The sequence below is a fragment of the Canis aureus genome, chromosome 24, assembly GCF_053574225.1.
Source record: "Canis aureus isolate CA01 chromosome 24, VMU_Caureus_v.1.0, whole genome shotgun sequence".
NCBI lineage: Eukaryota > Metazoa > Chordata > Mammalia > Carnivora > Canidae > Canis > Canis aureus.
Window position 1 is genome coordinate 8003112 of NC_135634.1, and position 19209 is coordinate 8022320.

A 19209-nucleotide genomic window follows, 5' to 3' on the forward strand; every position below is an offset into this window, starting at 1 on the left:
GAGAAGCCAAAGAAGCCAACATAGAAAAATCATCTCCAGCCTCTCATACCCTTGTCCCAAGAAAGGCTACTCAAGACTTTATTATCTTGGTGGATCAATATGGAGATACTTTGGCGAAGGCCTGCAAATTATGACCCTCTTTCTAATTTTCTGAATCACATTCTATTCCCCGACCTGGCATTTCAGTTGCTTAACTAACCCCACCATGAAGAATCTCTTGGGATTTAGTGGTAGGCAGTGTCTCCACACTTCAAAAAGCTGGAGATGTTCATATGCTTGTGTCTGCATGCAGCCTCTCTGAGAAATACCACAAGCGCCTGATGGGAACAATCTGTACAAAATGAAGGGAGAGAATAAAGAGCTACTCTGCCTCATGGAAAACTTGAGTCAAAACAATCTGGCCAGAAACTATTTGGCTGGCAGAGCATATACTTTTTCTGCTTTCTTTTTCTTTGAGATTGATCGGGGTGGGATGGTAAATTTTTTTTCTTTCCTTTTATACTATAAGGAATATGAGCATAAGGAATAGTATTTATATTCCTGAGGACTTTCCTTGTTCAGTTGCAACTGAACTTCTGATTTTCTGTAATGTATGTGTGTGTGAGGAAGTGTGTGTTTGTGAATGTCTGTGCACTCACACACTCACACATGTAGCTGCCTGTGACAGAAGATCATAAAAGTGTTGTTTACATTCTTTTAAATTCATAGAGGCCATGCGCTGTAGGCAGGGAAGCAGAATTCCAAGCAGAAATGATTACAGAGATTGATTATGTTCGTTTCTAGGACTTGCTAGCACATATCCAGCAAGAGCTTCAAGTTGAAATAAAGGTCCATATTCTTTCTCTCTGAATATCTGGCCCCACGTTAAATTAGTTTATTCTAGATTATGCCACTGTAACAAGTTGTCCCCCAAGTGCTAGTGGCATGAAACAACAGAAATTTATCTCGTGCTCGCATTACATGTTAACAGCTGGTCTGCTGTGGCTGTGTTCCCCACGTCATCATTCCAGGGCCTAGGCAGAAGGAACGGCCTGTGTTTGAGACATACTAGCCTCATGGTGAAAGCAAAAGAGTAGAAAACTGGAAAAACTAGATGATGGCTCTTGAAGAGTTTTGCTTGAAACTAGCATATATTGCTTCTGCACATTGGCCACAGTGAGTCATGTGGCAAAGCCAGACATCAATGGGATGGGATGTATATGCTTCCCAGTTGGAGGAGTGCTGTAAGTTCCATGACAACTGGAAAGAACAGGGAATCATTGAAAGAGTGTAAGGAAATGTGTGTGTGTGTGTGTTTTCATTATAAATTTAATTATTCAATAAATTAGTAACAAATTAATAATAAATGACATATATATGATTGCCTCAACGAAGCTAAAAAACAACTCTTGAGTGACAAGGAATAGACCTACCACTCAAGCGTTGAATTTGCTCTGTCCTCTTTCACCCTAATAGAAATTATTTTTAAGTGACTAGATTTACTATGAATATAGCCGGCAGAAAATCATTCAAGTCTTGGAGACGTAAGGCTAGTGTTAAGAATTAGTGATGGAGTAGTATGTCTCAACGTGTATGTGATCCTAGCTCTCAGGAAAATAGTACACATAAGCACAGCCATGAAACTCTTAGCTGAGGACAACTCACAGGGATATAGACATCTTCCCGATTTCTTTCTTCTATAGTTCTGTAGTAGCTCACAGCAAGAAGCGTTGCTACACATTAAGGAAAGAGTTGCCTTAAAAAAAAGTTGCCTTATGTTATGCGGAGTTAAATGGGTATTTATCAGTTGGTTCACTAAGTTGAATATTTGGTGACTGATAATATTAAATTTATTCTTAAATAACCTGGATTTTAACTCTACTATTAACTTAGAATATAATGGAAAGAAAAGGTTATGCATATTAGGAAAAAAAAATGTACTTGGTAAACATTTAAGATGTTTTCAGGACTTTTACACATCACAATAACCTTATTATAATAATTCAAAGAGTGCAAAAAAGAGGTATCCTGTCACCATGATGTGAAATGTAAATCAGTCTGTGGTTACTACAAAACTTGATGCTTCATCCTCCACCTGTGGTTGGGGTTATAAAGCATTCTTGGGAGAAGGATTGTGGTGGTAATGTATAGTTCTATATAATATTAATTATTGCATCATTTATACCTATAGATTAGATGGATGCCCTGGCATTGGTTTTAACAAAACTAGCCTAGTGCATGGCCAAACAAAATACACCTTCGATAAATAGGGACTTCACTTGAGAAATTCCATCGAAGACAAAAGAGTCATTCATCTAAAGTAGTACACTAATAATGAAGCTAGATCAGCCATATAAATTATCCTAAGCCAACAACCATGAGTGTGTTGAAATGGTAATACCCTTGATATACTTTAATAGTGTTAATTGCATCCACTGCAGACACCTTGAGGTGATTGAGTCACCCATAATCTTTCAGAAACAGGGTGCCTACCATGTTAGCCAGGGTAAATGAAAAAACAAAGCACCTACTTTTCTGAATCACATGGAGACCCATGATGTGTTTTTCCCCCACTTCTTTTGAGTATTTTAATGAACATTTAAGAAAGAAGACCTACTTAAACTGGAGCCAGTGTGACCATTGAAATTCCAGGAGATTTGTAAGAACAACATAAATACATATGCCTGTATATGATTTCATAAACTTTTCATGGTATACCAGGTTCCTTCTGGCCAGCCAACTTTCTGATAATAATAAAATTTAATATGGCCCTGATTTGAGTTTTTGGTCATTTAGAAAGAATAGTATTCCTTTGAGTTAGCTATGGAAAAAGTATTTGCTGTGCCGAGAATAATGGAAACCAAAAAGTGTACTTAAAATGCTTAGCTAGGAGAACACACTATTCCCAAGCTCTCAAGAAACATCAGTTTAAAAATTCAATGAGGTTGTTACATGAGAGGAGGCCTGCCAGCCTGGGCAGCGAATTTGCTGCGCTCAAAATATCCCCTTACTTTAGTCGAGCCCTCCAGAACCTTATTCACCTGACTATCCAGACATCACTACATGATATTTCTTTAAAGAACAGCATGTAAATTTCTAACTCACAAAGACTTCCAGCCTTCTCCACAACCAGTCTGTGTTGGCGAAGGTCTGCTAAACTCTTTTCTCTTGGCTACTTTGATATTATAACCTCCCAGCACTGATGAACAATTGGCAGTATTCAAAAATCAAGTATTTAAAAAATAAGCATCCTTCTCAAAACAAATTTCCCATTTTTACCAACATCATCATTATATGAGGAAATATTCACAGCGTATTATTATGTGAAAAAGTTAGTCAACCAAAGATATTGCAATGATTATCTTTTTGATAAATAGTATTTACTGAATTATGTGTTGGTGATGGTAAAATAACTGACTTTTTTCTTTCATTGTGCCTTCTGTGTTTTTTATAAGTGCTCAACACTGAGCATATATAATTAAGAAATACTGTAATACTCTTGAAAACCAGTGTACGGGCCATAGGTAGTGTCCATAATGACCTTGTTCCCATGCCCACTAATGTACAGCTCCTGAAGCACCCAGGAGACAGCCTCCCTCTACACATCTGTCTCTCAACAGAGGCCACATCATGTTCTAAAGGCAACTGAGGCAAAAAGAATGACTTTCCCTCAAGTAGAATCACAGATAGGTGGCAGAAGAGCATGCCTAGCACCAAACCGTCTTCTGGATTTATTGAATGGAAAGGTTTACTTTGTTTTTGTGCAGAACAAGCTTATCAATTGAAAAGCTGGACATCTCCCTCTTCAACTAGTTGATTCCAGCCTCCAAACAACTATCGACTTAAGATCCCAAAGCTTCCTGATTCCCCTGAACTAAGGGGAATCAGGTGTTCTTAAGGAGTAGGTCATGCCCATTTGGGTGGTGGTAATAGGGCCAAGGAATGTGGTCTAAGTGACCAAGAGTGTCACCCCCACCTAAACTATATAGAAGAGGCTTTTAACATAAAGAGGTTCTATTATCTGAAGAAGAGGGGAAGGGTGTTGTGCAGGCAAAACTAGGTACCCACTATAGAGTTAAAGAGAAATGATTTTTACATATAATAGTAACAAAAATTCTAATGAAATCCTATCATGCTATGGAGCCAAATGGATTGAATTTTCTTAGGTAATGTAATGTGGTAACCACAGTAGAGACCAGTGGGCCAGTTTGTCCAAGGGCATTCTTCTGTTCCGTCCCACACTTAGGTTTTCTACAGACTTGCAGCAACTTGATGCTTTGCCTTGTGGCCCTGGAGCTGCTATAGGGGCAGGTATGTATTGTAAATAGGGAACAAATAAAACTGTAGAAATGTGATTTGAATGGCCCTTAAAGCTTTCACATGTTATGCTAGTAGGCAAAAGCACAGTTAAAAAGGAGATTTTCACACTGTCCTCAAATGTCATTTAGATGGATCTTGGTGAAATGATGACACTGGCAATAATAATTCCTTTTTAATTTTGTAAGCTTTTTGGCCATGTAATGTGCTGTGGGGAAAACAGTAGCATTTGGCTGACAGGTATTAGGGCTGTGGGGACTCAGTAGAAATTATAGGGCTCTTTTTTTCTCCAACTCAACTTGAAGGGCAAAGTCAAATTTGATAGCAGTTAGGTATGTATGGTTATTTTGATTGCTTTGTTATTAGGTAGTAAATAAGAGTTTGTTTTGCCCTTAGACTGAGATATCAAGGTGCTAGCTAGGCTTATGAGTAGAGCACGGGGAATATTTGAGAGATTTTCAGAAATAGAATAGCAAGTTGGGTGTGTGAGAGTGATGGTAAAGAGCCATCCACCATGGCTGGGATGTGGCTTCTTCTCATTAATTAGTTACTAATTGCATTTTTTGTTGTATTTGACTCTGGACTTAAAAATTAAATGCCTACCCATTTTAAAAATCAGCTTATTTGAGAGTTTGATTTAGCTGGATCCTGGTTAAGATCTGATTATTCATGTTTATGTATGCAAGGAATTTCAGTTCATTATCTTTGTTACTTCTGTGGAAAAAAATGAAATGAAGTTATCTAGAGAAGCTTTTATTTTTTATTTGTATTTTTTTTAAGATTTTATTTATTTATTTGAGAGAGAGCACATCCGTGTGCATGTACAAAGAAGGGAGGGACAGAGGAAGAGAGAATTTCAAGCAGATTCCACACAGATTGCAGAGCCTGACACAGGGCTCTATCCCAAGACCCTGATACCATGATCTGAGCCAAAGTCAAGAATTGGCCACTCAACCAACTCTTCCAAGTGCTCCTAGAGAAGTTTTGAATAAAATCTCCTAGGCTAGCCTGAGCCCTGTTCCTCTGTCCAATGAAAGTCTTCAATTCCAAAAGGCGTTTTCTATAAGGACCCCTGCTGCCTACCTCTCCTCCCGCTCATTATCTTAACAGTGGGGGTTATACTTTTTTATAAGCTTGCTTCTCACCCTCCTTCGAGCTTTCTATGTTGTAGAACCCCTGCTTTCCAGGGCCCTTCCATTTGCTCTTCATGGTCTGTCTCTCTAGGGAGAGAAAGTAATAGAAAAAGGCATACTATTTGTGTAGTTCAAATAGAAAATACAGAACTTTGTGATTCTCTTTAAGACTTGCTGGCTCATAATTAAGTTTTGAGAATACCCAGAAGTTAGATATTTCCTCCCTACTAACCACTGCATTATATTGAAAGGGAAAGCAAATCTTGTGCTTGAAAATTTAGGAGTCAACAGTCTATGTATGACTCAGTAGAAGCTCACCACATTTTCCACATGTTAAGGTCAGAATGTGCATTTCCTACTTCCCCTGAAATATGTGTGTGATTTTCAAAGCAGAAGCCTTCGTATTAGGACTCTCAAAGGAGTACTAAATAGGACTCAAGCCATACAGTAATTGCCCTTCATACCTTGAAAGAGAAGGCCCACAATAGCCAATACAGTGCAGTTCAGCTGAATGTCTGTTTTGAACTGCACTTGTGGATGTCAGAGACACCCCTCCTAAAAGAATGCGTTCCAAAGTTTTTATTTCCAGCTTGCTGTCCTGGATATTTCTGAATGATGCCTACATGGCAGGAATGAGTACATATTAGGTCTCTGCTGGTGACAATTATATAAAAAAACCTTCACGCCGGACTAAAAAACCTCAAGATTTAGAAATTGACTAATGACAGTGTATTAGAGGACGCCAGAAGGAGCAGACACTCTAGGATGAGGACCAACACAGGCTCTGCTTCCCTGAATTCAATGACAAATCTCAATCCATGTCCAACCTGATCAGTGGGACAGGGCTGAAAGTGTTTGCTTCTTCCCTTTGGGGCCTGTGCAAGATCTGGCCTTTGATCTGTTTCCCTAACATATACCTGATAGCTCTATCACATTAAACATTATGCTGCACAGACATTGTTTCCCTGAATTCGGTGCATAGATGTTGTGCTTTTGATGTAGATGTACAGGCTCAGGCTGTAACATTAGGCAGCTGATGTTAGTGCAGATCATTTTTGTAGTTGTCCCAAGAACACCCCATACTCTCCAGTTCATGATATGAACGTCAGAGTAAATGGAAATATGGTGATCTGAGCAGGCTCCATCCCAGCAGCAGAGGATGGGAACTGGGTAGAAACCTGTTATAAATAAGCTGTTTAATTTTGTTTGGAGAAACTGTACTTTTGACAGATGAACTTCTTTTCCCTTGCATTCATATTTATCTAACAGAGTTGTGGTTAGGAAATGATCCAGGATTCACAGGGTCAAAAAGTGACCTGGTTCACATAATGTTGACTCCTCCCATCTCACTCCGCAGCTTCTCCAGGCAGGTGGTCCCGTGTGTTGTTGGTACATCCACACTGAAATGGTCACCCAAAGGACATATCAACCTTTTAGGTTCGGCCCTCAGAGATTCTTGCAGCCCCAAACTCACCTCAGCTTTATGTTTCCATGCTGCACTCTGCAGCTTGAAATCATTCTAATGTGCTTGATGAATCAACATATTGTTAGGCATTGGGAATTAAAACCATTAGAACAATTAAAGAAATAATAATACATTGAATTTTTGTAATACCTTTCTTCATGAGAAAATACATTTTCATAGACCATCCAGTTGTATTCTCTCTTTCATTATCCCAAGGTGAAAGAATAAAAGAATGTTTCTTAGCTTTATCTTTGAAAGCTAAAAAAAGAATTCATTACAAAAAGGATCATAAGAAGTATTTCTTCCTTCTCGATAGGCCTCTGGTTCCCTGGTATATAAATAAGACATTTTTCCCTGCCTGAAACTCAGCCTTTGTGTTTTGTAATCTGGTTTTGTTATCCAAATACTTGTGGATCGACGTTGAAGATAATCTTAAAGACAGGTAAGTACGTTTGTGATAGTGATACCTGCTCATTTTACACCCATTTCTGGTAGGTCTACTTATGCAGACCTACCTGAGAACAATTTTACTTTATAATAACTTGTACAATGCTCACCAGTTTCTCCTTGCTTAAGGTAGAGTGCTAGTGTGTGGCCATTGGACTCACGCATTTCCCTTTCTTGTATTTTTCAGAAATTGAGGCAAAGGAAGCATGTGGCTGGCTCCGTGCTGCTGGGTTCCCACAATACGCTCAGTTGTATGAGGGTAGGTTGGCTGTCCCTTCACTCTTTATGAAGAGAATTGATTCAAAATGAACCTCACATATCCTGTAGTGTGTTTGACTTCAAGTCTTTCTCAATTATTTTTCTTTGCGGTCTCTTTCCCTCAGCCTTTGCAATCCTAGGGCTTAGACTGATGCCAATTTAGACACGAGTATTGCTGCCCAGGCCTACCTGACTTTCTGTTCTATGTTGCTTCTCACTTTCTTACTTTCTACTTCTCCTCTCTTCACCACCAATCCCAACTCTGCCTTTTCCCTCCAGCGGTCTACCATCAACAGCTTTCATTATTACTATTATTATGGAAGTATAACTGACATACAGTGTTATTATATCAATTTCAGGGGTACACCATGGTAATTCAACAAATCTGTACATGGTGCAGTGCTCACCACACTAAGTGTAGTCACCATTGTCACCATGCAATGTTACTATGGTATTATTCACTGTATTCCCTATGCTGTGTACTATGCTGTACCAAAATATAATCAGTTCTGACTACTACCTGGATAGTCCTCATCTATAGTGAATTCGGATCCCAGCAGTAAGCAGACGACATACTCAAGATAATCCGAGGATTTATTTCCAAAAATGTTGATTACAAAGATGTGGGCAGGATATGAGAAACCATGAGGAGCAGTTCAGGTGCCCAGAGCTCATAGCAGCAGAACTGCCACTGTCATAGGCCCAAAATGATAGGCAGAGGGAGAGGGTGCCGGAACCCAGAACAAGAGAGGATCCTTAAAGCAGAGGACACAGTTGGCTGTGGATGAGAACCAGCAGGGTAAATACCCTGACCTCATACTCCTTCCTCCCTCTATCTCCAGCCGGGGCTTCCCATTAGCCAAACACAAAAGGAAGCGAAAGGACATGGATCCCCCTGAATGCCATCCACAGGGGTGATCCTTGGAGCACAAGGAGCAGGGTATAGAGTAGTGGAGAGTGGATCTGTAGGGCTATAAAAAGGATATCTAGCACACTAAGCAGTGTCAAGTTCTCTTCCTGATATCATAAAGTATACGTAGAATAGAAAGAATCAACAAAATTAACCTGTAGTCACTGGTGAATCCCATTCACTCACTTGGAAGCTCAGTTTTATATTTAGAAAACCAACAAACGCTTATTCTACTTCCCCAGCTTAAATTCTGTGAGGACAAAGGAGAGCATATCTCAGAATGTGCTTTGAAGTCTAGAATCTCTGATACACCCTTTTATAAATTATAGCCTTGTAGGCAAGAAGGGTTTTATAATTTTGGTCTAGGCAACCCTACTCCCATGCCCCACCACCAATTTCCTGACTATGAGAGGCCCAAAGAGGTTACATGACTTTTCCAACATTAAAGGTGGAGGAATCAAAATTAAAATCACAGTCTCCTGAGCTTTAAACGTAGTGGATTTTCTCCTGTAATGTGAGCTTTCTTTGTAAGTTCGCAATACTATGCAATTTAATCTGAACTATCTAGAAATGGCTAAGAAGTAAAGTAAATTTCTTTAGATAGAATCAATTGTTTGAAAAAAAAAGAAAGAATCAATTGTTTGAATATTTTGCTGATACTCTAAAGTGACTCATTATTTTACTACAAAAGAAAATATTTGAGGTCATTGAGCTTTGGTTATTTTGGAAATTTCCTTTCTAAAGAAAAAAAAATCTGCTATAAGTAAAAGGTGCCTGCCAAACTGTGTTTAAGCCATATGCATTGAATAAATATAATAAGAAAGACAAAATGCTTCTATAGAGCATACTATGTGCCAGGTTCTGTTGAAAGCACTTTACCTATGCTATTCATTTAATTTTCTCAACAGCATAGGATAAGTATTATAATTATCATCATCCCCATTTTACAGATTGGGAAACAAAAGACCCAGAAGAGGGTAGATAAGTTGCCTCCAGTTCTATAGCTAGAGTTTATGAGTGCCAAGATTCAAAGCCAAGGCAGCTGGGCTTCGATGTCTCTGTTTTTCATTATTACACATATTCCCTCTCCAGCAGAACAAGACAGTCTTCATTCTGGCATCATCTAGAATTCACTCACATTCCTTTTATCACCCTAGAAGAGCTTGTTTCTGTTTCCAACTCACATAAACGTTTAGATACCTTTAGATTTATTATGACTGGCAAAGCAGAGGCAGTGCAAAATATAAAATGAGACAGAGAAAAGAATGGCAGGATAATGATAACAAATTGACAGGGATGCCTGGGTGGCTCAGCAGTTGAGCATCTGCCTTTGGCTCAGGGCGTGATCCCAGAGTCCTGGGATCGAGTCCCACATTGGGCTTCCTGCGTGGAACCTGCTTCTCCCTCTGCCTGTGTCTCTGCCACTCTCTCTCTATGTCTCTCATGAATAAATAAATAAATAAAATATTTTTTAAAAATGATAATGAACTGACACTGTTAGATTTGACTATGGCCTCTATTAGAATGATCTCTAAATTTTTGCCTCTGTGAATAAGGTACCTAAAATTAACATTGCACCTTGAGGATTGCCATGACCTCCAAAGTTGGCATGAATAGTCTATGGGAGAAAAGTTATGATGTTGGAATTTATTCTCTTTGGATAGAATCAGTTGTTTGAGTATTTTTCTGATACTCTAAAGTGACTCAAGATTTTCCTACAAAAGGACACATTTGAGGCCATTTAGCTTTGGGTATTTTTGGAAATTTCCTTTCTGAAGAAACAAAAATCTGCCAAACTAAGTATTTCATTAACTGATCGAGATAAAAGTCAGTGACGTTAGGTGGATGGTTAGAGTATAAAATCTCTTCATAGGGCAGCCCGGTTTAGTGCCACCTTCAGCCCAGGGCATGATCCTGGAGTCCCTGGATCGAGTCCCACATAGTGCTCTCTGCATGGAGCCTGCTTCTCTCTCTGCCTCTCTCTCTCTCTCTGTCTCATGAATAAATAAATAAAATCTAAAAAAAAAAAAAAAAACCCAAACTCTTCATATAGGTAAATGTATGCAATTATGATGAACTACAAAAATGCAAGCACTTAACATTAAGTCCTATCCAAGGGCAAGAACTTGGTTATTCTCATATTTCACAGTTCTTGTGAATCCTTAAAAGCGTTTATTTGATAAAATAAAATGCCTACTATCTTAAGCACTACTAACACACCATTGATGGGAGAATAACTGCCCAGATCAATCATGTGTACTGAAATGTGGTGGTCCAAAGATATTGGTGCCCACTCAGATAAAAACAAGATCCATAAACTTCTCTATTCCTCTGTTTCTCTTTCTCAGATTCCCAATTTCCCATCAACATTTTAGCTGTCAAGAATGATCATGATTTTCTTGAAAAGGACCTTGTAGAACCTCTTTACAGGTAAATAATGTGAAGTATTTTTATTACTTTCAATTGTGCAGTCTCCAATAAGTATCACTGTATTGAGGAGCAAGTTCAACAACTCCATAAGTATTTATTGAGTGCTTACTATATGCCAGGCATGGGTCCAGGATCTAAGTATACAACAGTGAGCATGATTGGTCTCTAGTTTATGAACCTTATATCCTAGTTGGAGTCTTCAGAAAATAGATTGAGGAAGACGTAAGAGAGAGTCAGAGAGAGAAAAAGAGAAGGAGAGGGAAAAGTTATCTTAGAGAGTGTTCAGTGCTATGAAAAAACTAGATTAAGATGAAGCCATAATACTGTGGTGATTGGGGTCAGGGGTGGGTTAGTGGATGGAGGAAGGAGGGAAGGCCACAGCATGAGTGGCCAGAGAAGGCCCTGAAAATCTCCATGAGTTTGTCAAACTTGGCTGTATTTTTTGCAAAGTCAAGTGATTATATCGGCACTTGAGTATTTAAGCCTTTGCTATGTGAGAGCTGCCACACAGAAACAAAGATTATACATATATGAGCAATTTCCTCCCCTCAAAGATTTATAATCTGGTTGGAGAAATCTAGTTGAAGAAATAAAGCATGAACACATGTACAAATAAGACAATTGTAGTAAGAGTGATAGGAAAAGATGCCAATGTAACCAATATCCAGGAATAATTAAATGCTGTGTGAGAAGCTGTATGTGTCTGTAGAAATTTGAAGTTTCCTAGCTAAGCCCTGGAGAGAGGTCAGGGCTGGAGATAAATATTAGTTACAGGAGGTGAGTCATTTTTCCACGGCCACACAGCTAGTTATGGGCTGAACTGACCTTAAAACACAGTACTTTGGGGCACCTGGCTAGCTCAGTCCATGGAGCGTGCAACTCCTGATCTTGGTATTATGAGTTCAAGCTCCACATTGGGTGTAGAGATTCCTTAAAAATAAAAAAAGTCTTTTAAAAAATGCACTACTTAAAATTTGTAATCCAGTGTTCTTCCTAGCACATTCTGCATTGACATAGAAAGATGTTAGTTTAATCAGAAGGTAATGATAAGCAAAACTTTTGTCAAGATAGGAGAGACCAGTGTATGTTAGGATAGTATGCAAACAACTTTGGGCTTCCTGAATCTTCAGACATACATATTTTTGTTTCACTATGTAGTTCCTATATGAAGAGAAAATAGATTTGCATTAAGAAGTGATCTCTGAATGTTTAAGGAAAACAGTACTGAACAGTACTGTGAGTTTGCTTAAGTGGGTAAAAGAGCAAAGAACTCTTCAAATCGCAAATTATAGGAATAGGTTATTTGGGCTATTAAACAAATAAGCACAAAAATGCCATTTGTGAATTTATGAGAGGAATGGATGGTTTGATTGTGACCCTTTAAAGGTAATGAATTGGAAAAGCAGTGTTTTCAAGATGTCTGGGGTGCACCCCAAGCAAGGGCATGTCCTTCCTTAGAAGATTTCACTCAATCCAGAACTATTCCAACGATACCTCCTTCTGAGTTTTCCCTCTTAGTTTTAACCAAGAGGATTTTTATAGCTGTCTTAAAAAAATAATGAATTTTTATACCTTAATTATAATATATTGCATTATCATTTTTCCTATTGAATTTTTTAAATTTATACTTTCTTTTTTTAATTTTCAAAAAAATTTTTAAAAATTTCTATTTTATTTATTTTAGAGGGAGAGAGGGAGTGCATGTGAACAGGGGAGGGGGAGGGGGAGAGGACTAGAGAGAGAGAGAGAGACGGAATCCTCAAGCAGACTCCCCGCTGACATGGAGCCCAATGCAGGGCTCGATCCCAGGACCATGAGATCATAACCTCAGCCAAAATCAAGAGTCAAAAAAAAAAAAAAAAAAAAATCAAGAGTCAGCTGCTTAACTGATTGAGCCCCAATTTATGCATTCTTTATTATTATTTTTTTTTATTTATGATAGTCACAGAGAGAGAGAGAGGCAGAGACACAGGCAGAGGGAGAAGCAGGCTCCATGCACCGGGAGCCCGATGTGGGATTCGATCCCGGGTCTCCAGGATCGCGCCCTGGGCCAAAGGCAGGCGCCAAACCGCTGCGCCACCCAGGGATCCCTTTATGCATTCTTTAAATCAAAATGTCATACACACACACACACATATATAAAGTAAAATTCATGGGCAGCCTGAGTGCCTCAGTGGTTTAGTGCCTGCCTTCCGCCCAGGGTATGATCCTGGAGACCCTGGATCGAGTCCCATGTCAGGCTCCCTGCATGGAGCCTGCTTCTCCCTCTGCCTGTGTCTCTGCCTCTCTCTCTCTCTCTCTCTGTCTTTCATGAGTAAATAAATAAATAAAATTAAAAAAAAAAACTTTAAAAAAATAAATAAATAAAGTAAAATTCACTATTTTGAGTGAACACTTCTTGAGCAGTTACTGCTACCACAACCAAGATGAAGAACAGTTCCATCACCCCCAAAGTCCCTGATTCCCCTCTGACATCAACCTCTACTCTATTCTAAGCCTACTCCCAACCCACTGGCAACCACTGATGTGGTATTTGTACCTACAGTTTTTGCCTTTTCCAGAATACCATATAAATGAAATCAAACAATATGTAGCCTTTTGAGCCTGGCTCCTTTTACTTAGTATGGTGGTACACTTAAGATTCTGCTATGTTGGGATGCTCAGTGGTTGAGCCACCTGCTTTGGCTCAGGACATGATCCCAGGGTCCTGGGATCGAGTCTCACATTGGGCTCCCTGCAGGGAACCTGCTTCTCCCTCTGCCTATGTCTCTGCCTCTCTCTGTGTGTCTCTCAGGAATAAATAAAATCTTAAAAAAATAATAAAAAAGATTCTGCTATGTTGTTAGTGTTTCAGTTGGCAATTACTGAGTAGCATTACATCTATAGATGTACTCCAGTTTATCCATTCACCAGCTGAAGGATATTTGAGTCGTCATCAGTTTTGGTGGTTATAAAGCAACTATAAACATTCATATTCAAGGTTTCATGTGAATGTAAGTGTTCATTTCTTTTGGGTCACATCCTAGGTAGGAGATTGTGGGGCCCACTTGATAACTATTTTAACTTTATAAGAAATCACCGATTTTTCAAAAGTGATCCTATCATTTTGTATTTTCACCAATAATGTATGAGAGTTCTGGTAGCTCCACGTCTTTGCCAGCACAAGGTGCTGTCGGTTTGTGTTTTGTTTTTTATTGAGGTATAATTGACACAACAATGTTAACATTAGTTTCAGGCATACAACATGGTGACTCAACAAGTCTATACATTGTGCTGTGCTATCACTAGGGTAGCTCCCATATGTCATCATATAACACTACTATAATACTATTGATTATATTCCCTGCACTGTACCTTTTTTTTTAAGATTTTGTTTATTCATTCATAGACACACACACACACACACACACACACACACACACACACAGAGGCAGAGACACAGGCAGAGGCAGAAGCAGACTCCATGCAGGAAGCCCAATGTGGGACTCGATCCCAGGTCTCCAGGATCACACCCCAGGCTGCAGGCGGCGCTAAACCGCTGTGCCACCAGGGCTGCCCTACACTGTACCTTTTATCCCCATGGCATATATTGTTTGTTTTCTTTTTAGCCACCTATTAGAAATAGGTTTCTAGAGTTATCTCATTATGAGTTAAATTTTCATTTCCTTAATGAGTAATGATGTTGCATGTTTTTCATGTAGTTATTTGCCATACCTGTATTTTCTTTGTTCAAGTCTTTTGCTCATTTTTTAAATTTGATTATTTTCTTATTATTGAGCTTTAAGAGTGCCTTATGTGCTCTAGCTGTAAATTCTTTGTCAGACACAGGTTTTGTAAATATTTTCTGCCAGTCTGTAGCTTGCCTTTTCAATCTCTTAACAGTGTCTTTCACAGAAGTTTTAAATTTTGCTTAAATCCAGTTTATCAACTTTTTCCATGTTTTTAGCCATATCTAGGAAATCTTTGCCTAACATAGGTCACAACTATTTTATCCTCTGTTATCTTCTAGAAACTTCAGTCTTATGTTTTATATTTATTCGATAGTCCATTTAAAGTTAATTTTTTTATAAGGTACAAAGTATAGGTCAAGATTCATTTTTGCACATCAATATCCCATTGGTTTGGCACCATATTGAAAAGGTTAACTTTCTTCATTGAACTGCCTTTGCATCTGTATTGTAGATCAATTGACCATGTATGTATAAGTCTATTTCTGGACTGTCTATTCTGTTCCATTTATCTGTATGTCTAATCTTTCATCAATATGATACATGATTACTTAGCTTTATATATGTCTTGGAGTATATGTCTTGGAAACACTTGGACAAAAAAAGTATATATCCTCCAACTTTGTTCTTTTTTTTTCCAGGATTGTTTTGGCTTTTCTAGTTCCTCTGCCTTTTCATATAAATTTTACAAACAACTTGTTGATATCTTTTTAAAAAATCTTCTGGAGTACTGATTTGGATTATGTTGAATCCATAGATCAGTTTGGGGAGAACTGATGGCTTAGCAATACTGAAACTTCTGATTCATAAATACGTTTCTATTTATTTAGGTCTATTTATTTAGTGTATGTTTCTATTTATTTAGGTGTCCTTTGATTTTTTTTTTTCAAACCTGACTCATAGTTTCCAGCATATGGGTACTACACATCCTCAGAAGTACTTAAGAACTGCATGTTTTGTGGTACTGTTGCTAATAGTACAGATTTTTTATCATTTCAGTTTCCAGTTGCTCATAAATTGTATGTAAATTTTTATGCATTGTCCTTGTAGCCTACAATCTAACTTCACTCATTAGTTCCTACTAGCTTCATCATAGATTTGTTAAATGTTATTTCTAAATATAAATAAAAGATGACATTGGAAGCCAAGAATTAAAATTACAACACACATTTTTAAATCAGGATTACAGGGGCAAACACTGTCTCTGATTGCGCAGTTATATTCACTGGTGACATGGCTGAGTGGGCCAAGCTTTGAATCTCATATATGTAGGTGGTAAATCCTTATCTCTTCACTGCTGCTTGTGATCTGAGATGCCTTGACTAAATTCTGGACTTTGCCATGAAAGTCTACGCTTTTTTTAAAGATTTTTTTTAACTTAATGGAGAGAGTACATGCATTAGCAATGAGTAGGAGCAAAGGGAAAGGGAGAAGCAGACTCCCTGCTAAGCAGGGAGCCTGATGCAGGACTCGATCCCAGAACCCTGGGATCATCACCTGAGCCGAAGGTAGATGCTTAACCAGCTGAGCCAGTCAGGTGCCCCCAAAGTCTGCTTTTTTTGAAAAACTGTCTTTCAGACATATTATTGAGATGACCCAGTACAATGAATGTGAAATCATTTAGTGATATTAGGTTCTGAATATTATTATTAGTGTCAGCCAGAAAAATCAGGAAGCCTTCTCTGGTAGAGCCTGTGACACCTCTCTCTGGTACAGCCCACAGCGGGATGATGCAGACATACCCCAAAGGTACTGCTACATAAATATGTAGAAGTGCAGCAATCCCAGACACCACGGTGTTCTTCACAGGAGCCCAGCTCATGTAAAAATGACAAGAGTGGCAGCAGGTTGTTATAATTGGAATAATTCTAATGATAGCTATGTCTCCAAAAATATTATTAAATAAGAAAAGTGTTTGGCTGGAAGTGTGCGAGCTGGGATTCTTGGAGTGTGGGAGTTGTGGGTGGAACAGAGGCCAAAGGAGTAGTCACAGCAGGGTGGATCAAAGAAAGCAGGCACAGTAAGGAGGCAGAGGTGGAGGTAGCTTGGCGAAGGGGACCCTATGGAATTTCTTTCCCTTCACTACAAGTTCCACCAGGATACTGACTTCCCATGTAGCAAATCACAGAAAGCAAGCAGAAGGAAGACCTCCAGCCTGAAGGGAATGACAGCGCTTAGAAAACTTTGAGATCCATGAGTGGTTAATGAGACAGTCGACTCATGTTATGTAATGATTGATGCCTGGAGAGCAGTAAGGGGTTGTGATTTTGTTTTCTCACTGGTACGTTGCAGACAAAGTGATAGAGTTGGTCTCCTGTTTTATTTAAGGTTTGTGGGCTACCCATTTCTCACGCATATTTGAAGTGCTGAGCTAATGCAGAATCATAAAGAGAACCGTAGCCAGAGGGCAGGTAGTTTCTGCCAGGTAGACAAATGAAGACAAGAGGGCTGGCTGAGAGTCTCCCGGCAATTATCACCTGCGACAAGAATTTTACTCACCTTTGGTTTTCTGGAAGTGCCTCACCTGCATAGACAGTTGATGTCCTAGGTCTTAATTACACTTAGTGAGTTGTTGGGCAGCAGTAACTTTTTGCCTGGCTGGAAAAATATATCATAGGGAGGACGTTGAAGACAAGGAAGACCCACACCTGGCCTGGAATACATGGAAGCAAAGCTCTCATTTTTAGATCTCTGACACTAGACAGGTTGCTGTTTTTGCTGAAGGTGTGAACTTGTAGGATGGCAACTGTGTCTCGCCATTGCTTCTGCAGCTCTGAGTGCACCGACACATAGTAGGTGCTCTGTGCACATTTGTAACGCAAGTCAGAGCAGTGTAGTTTCCTATTTTAACAGCTCAATTATGGTTTTGTTTTGACATTCTTTGATTGAATTCTTAACTGAAAAATATTTTCCCCTGTAAGTAATGAAAAGCTGATTGCAAATCTAAGTACCTAGATGAGCTAATTGAAACAGTTAACTATCAGAATATAGGAATAGCCACAGTGTCAAAATAGCTTACAAAGGTTGTCACCTTTAAGGCAAACTGCAGCAAGTCAAAGATCCTAAATGAGATTTTTTAAGGATAAGTAATATGTTCTCTTAGCATTTTGATTTGCGATATTCCCTCAGACTTGTAATGTTGGGCCCTGATGTTTAAGGTGAATTTCTGATTTAATATTTGACCAGTAAACCATCCACGTAGCTTATGTTGTTGATAAGTACTAGTTAATGTTATTGTGTGTAAAACAAGGACATTCCCTTGTTCAGTACCATTTCAGGGAGATGGAATTGATTAGGATTATAGAGTGCATTTATCACTGCCCTTTGTATTTAAAAGGACAATTAATGACCATGGTTTTCATATGGGGCAGGGGAGCTGGTGCAGGAGAGTGCTAACAAAAATGATATTTATGATTTACCTCTGTACACCAACACATCTTTGAGTATGTTAAACAACATTAATAATATTAAATAATGGTAGTCTTTATGAATACTGATATATATTTTAGATATTTTCCCTTTTAGAATATTTATCAAAGAAAATATACAGTATTATATATTATGTCATGTAATAATAGGTGACATTTAACTAAACTGAGACCTTGGACACATCATTGAGGGAAAGATACAGAGATATATAAGAGAAAGATCTTGGACACATCATATAGAGAAAGATATAAAATAATCATGGGGGATCCCTGGGTGGCTCAGCGATTTAGCACCTGCCTTTGGCCCAGGGTGCGATCCTGGAGTCCCAGGATTGAGTCCCGCGTCGGGCTCCAGCATGGAGCCTGCTTCTCCCTCTGCCTGTGTCTCTGCCTCTCTCTCTCTCTCTATCATGAATAAATAAATAAATCTTTAAAAAATAAAATAAAATAATCATGGTCATTTCCAACTTTAAAATTCTGAGCTATAAAAAAATACAGATCCCAGTAAGCAGTAATTTTATCTTTTAAAAAACACAAAGTACTCATTATGTATGGAGCACCACTCATACATTTTACAAATATTTAGTTATTTACTTCTCATGACAACCCTATAAAGTAGGCTGTAACTAGCATGATTCCCATTTTACAGACAAGGAAACTGAGGCACATAGGTATAAAATAATTGGTCCACTTACAGCTAGTGAATGGCATTGCTAGGAATCAAAGTAAGACAGGCTGCTTCTGGAGTTTCCAAAGAGAGCTTAGGTCTTCTTGTGAAATGCAATTTAGAGTGATTTCCATTTCTTTCTTTGAAGGTAATATTTCCAAAGATGTCTATGTTGCCCTGTGGCTTCCTGAGTTTGGCTTCTAAAACCCAAGAATGTAAATTATGGACGCATTTCCACCTTATTCTTCATGGAACTCCATATTTAAAAAAAAATAATAATTGAAATAAGAGTTGAAAGCATACAGTTCTTTTGTGGAGAGATTAGATCTGATTTACAGTCAGGAGAGTAGTAGCCCCTTCTCATTCATTGATTCTGCTCCATTCATCGAGGCTGTCTCTTCAGGCCTCTCTTTACTACAAAGAATCCTCACCCTGAGGTCTCAGGCA

General features: G+C 38.7%; 1 protein-coding gene across 30 annotated transcripts in view; it reads left to right on the top strand.

Annotated features, from left to right (window-relative positions):
• STARD13 (StAR related lipid transfer domain containing 13) overlaps positions 1-19209 on the top strand; it is a 514444-nt gene that overhangs the window by 446438 nt on the left and 48797 nt on the right. For 29 of the 30 annotated variants that reach the window (XM_077868118.1, XM_077868123.1, XM_077868115.1 and 26 more), the window contains 2 exons: positions 7529-7600; positions 10858-10939. In XM_077868118.1, coding sequence (XP_077724244.1) covers positions 7529-7600; positions 10858-10939 — 154 coding nt within the window. Of the gene's footprint in view, positions 1-4229; positions 4291-7528; positions 7601-10857; positions 10940-19209 lie in introns of those variants that run through there. The other variant, XM_077868140.1, reaches the window with a different exon arrangement.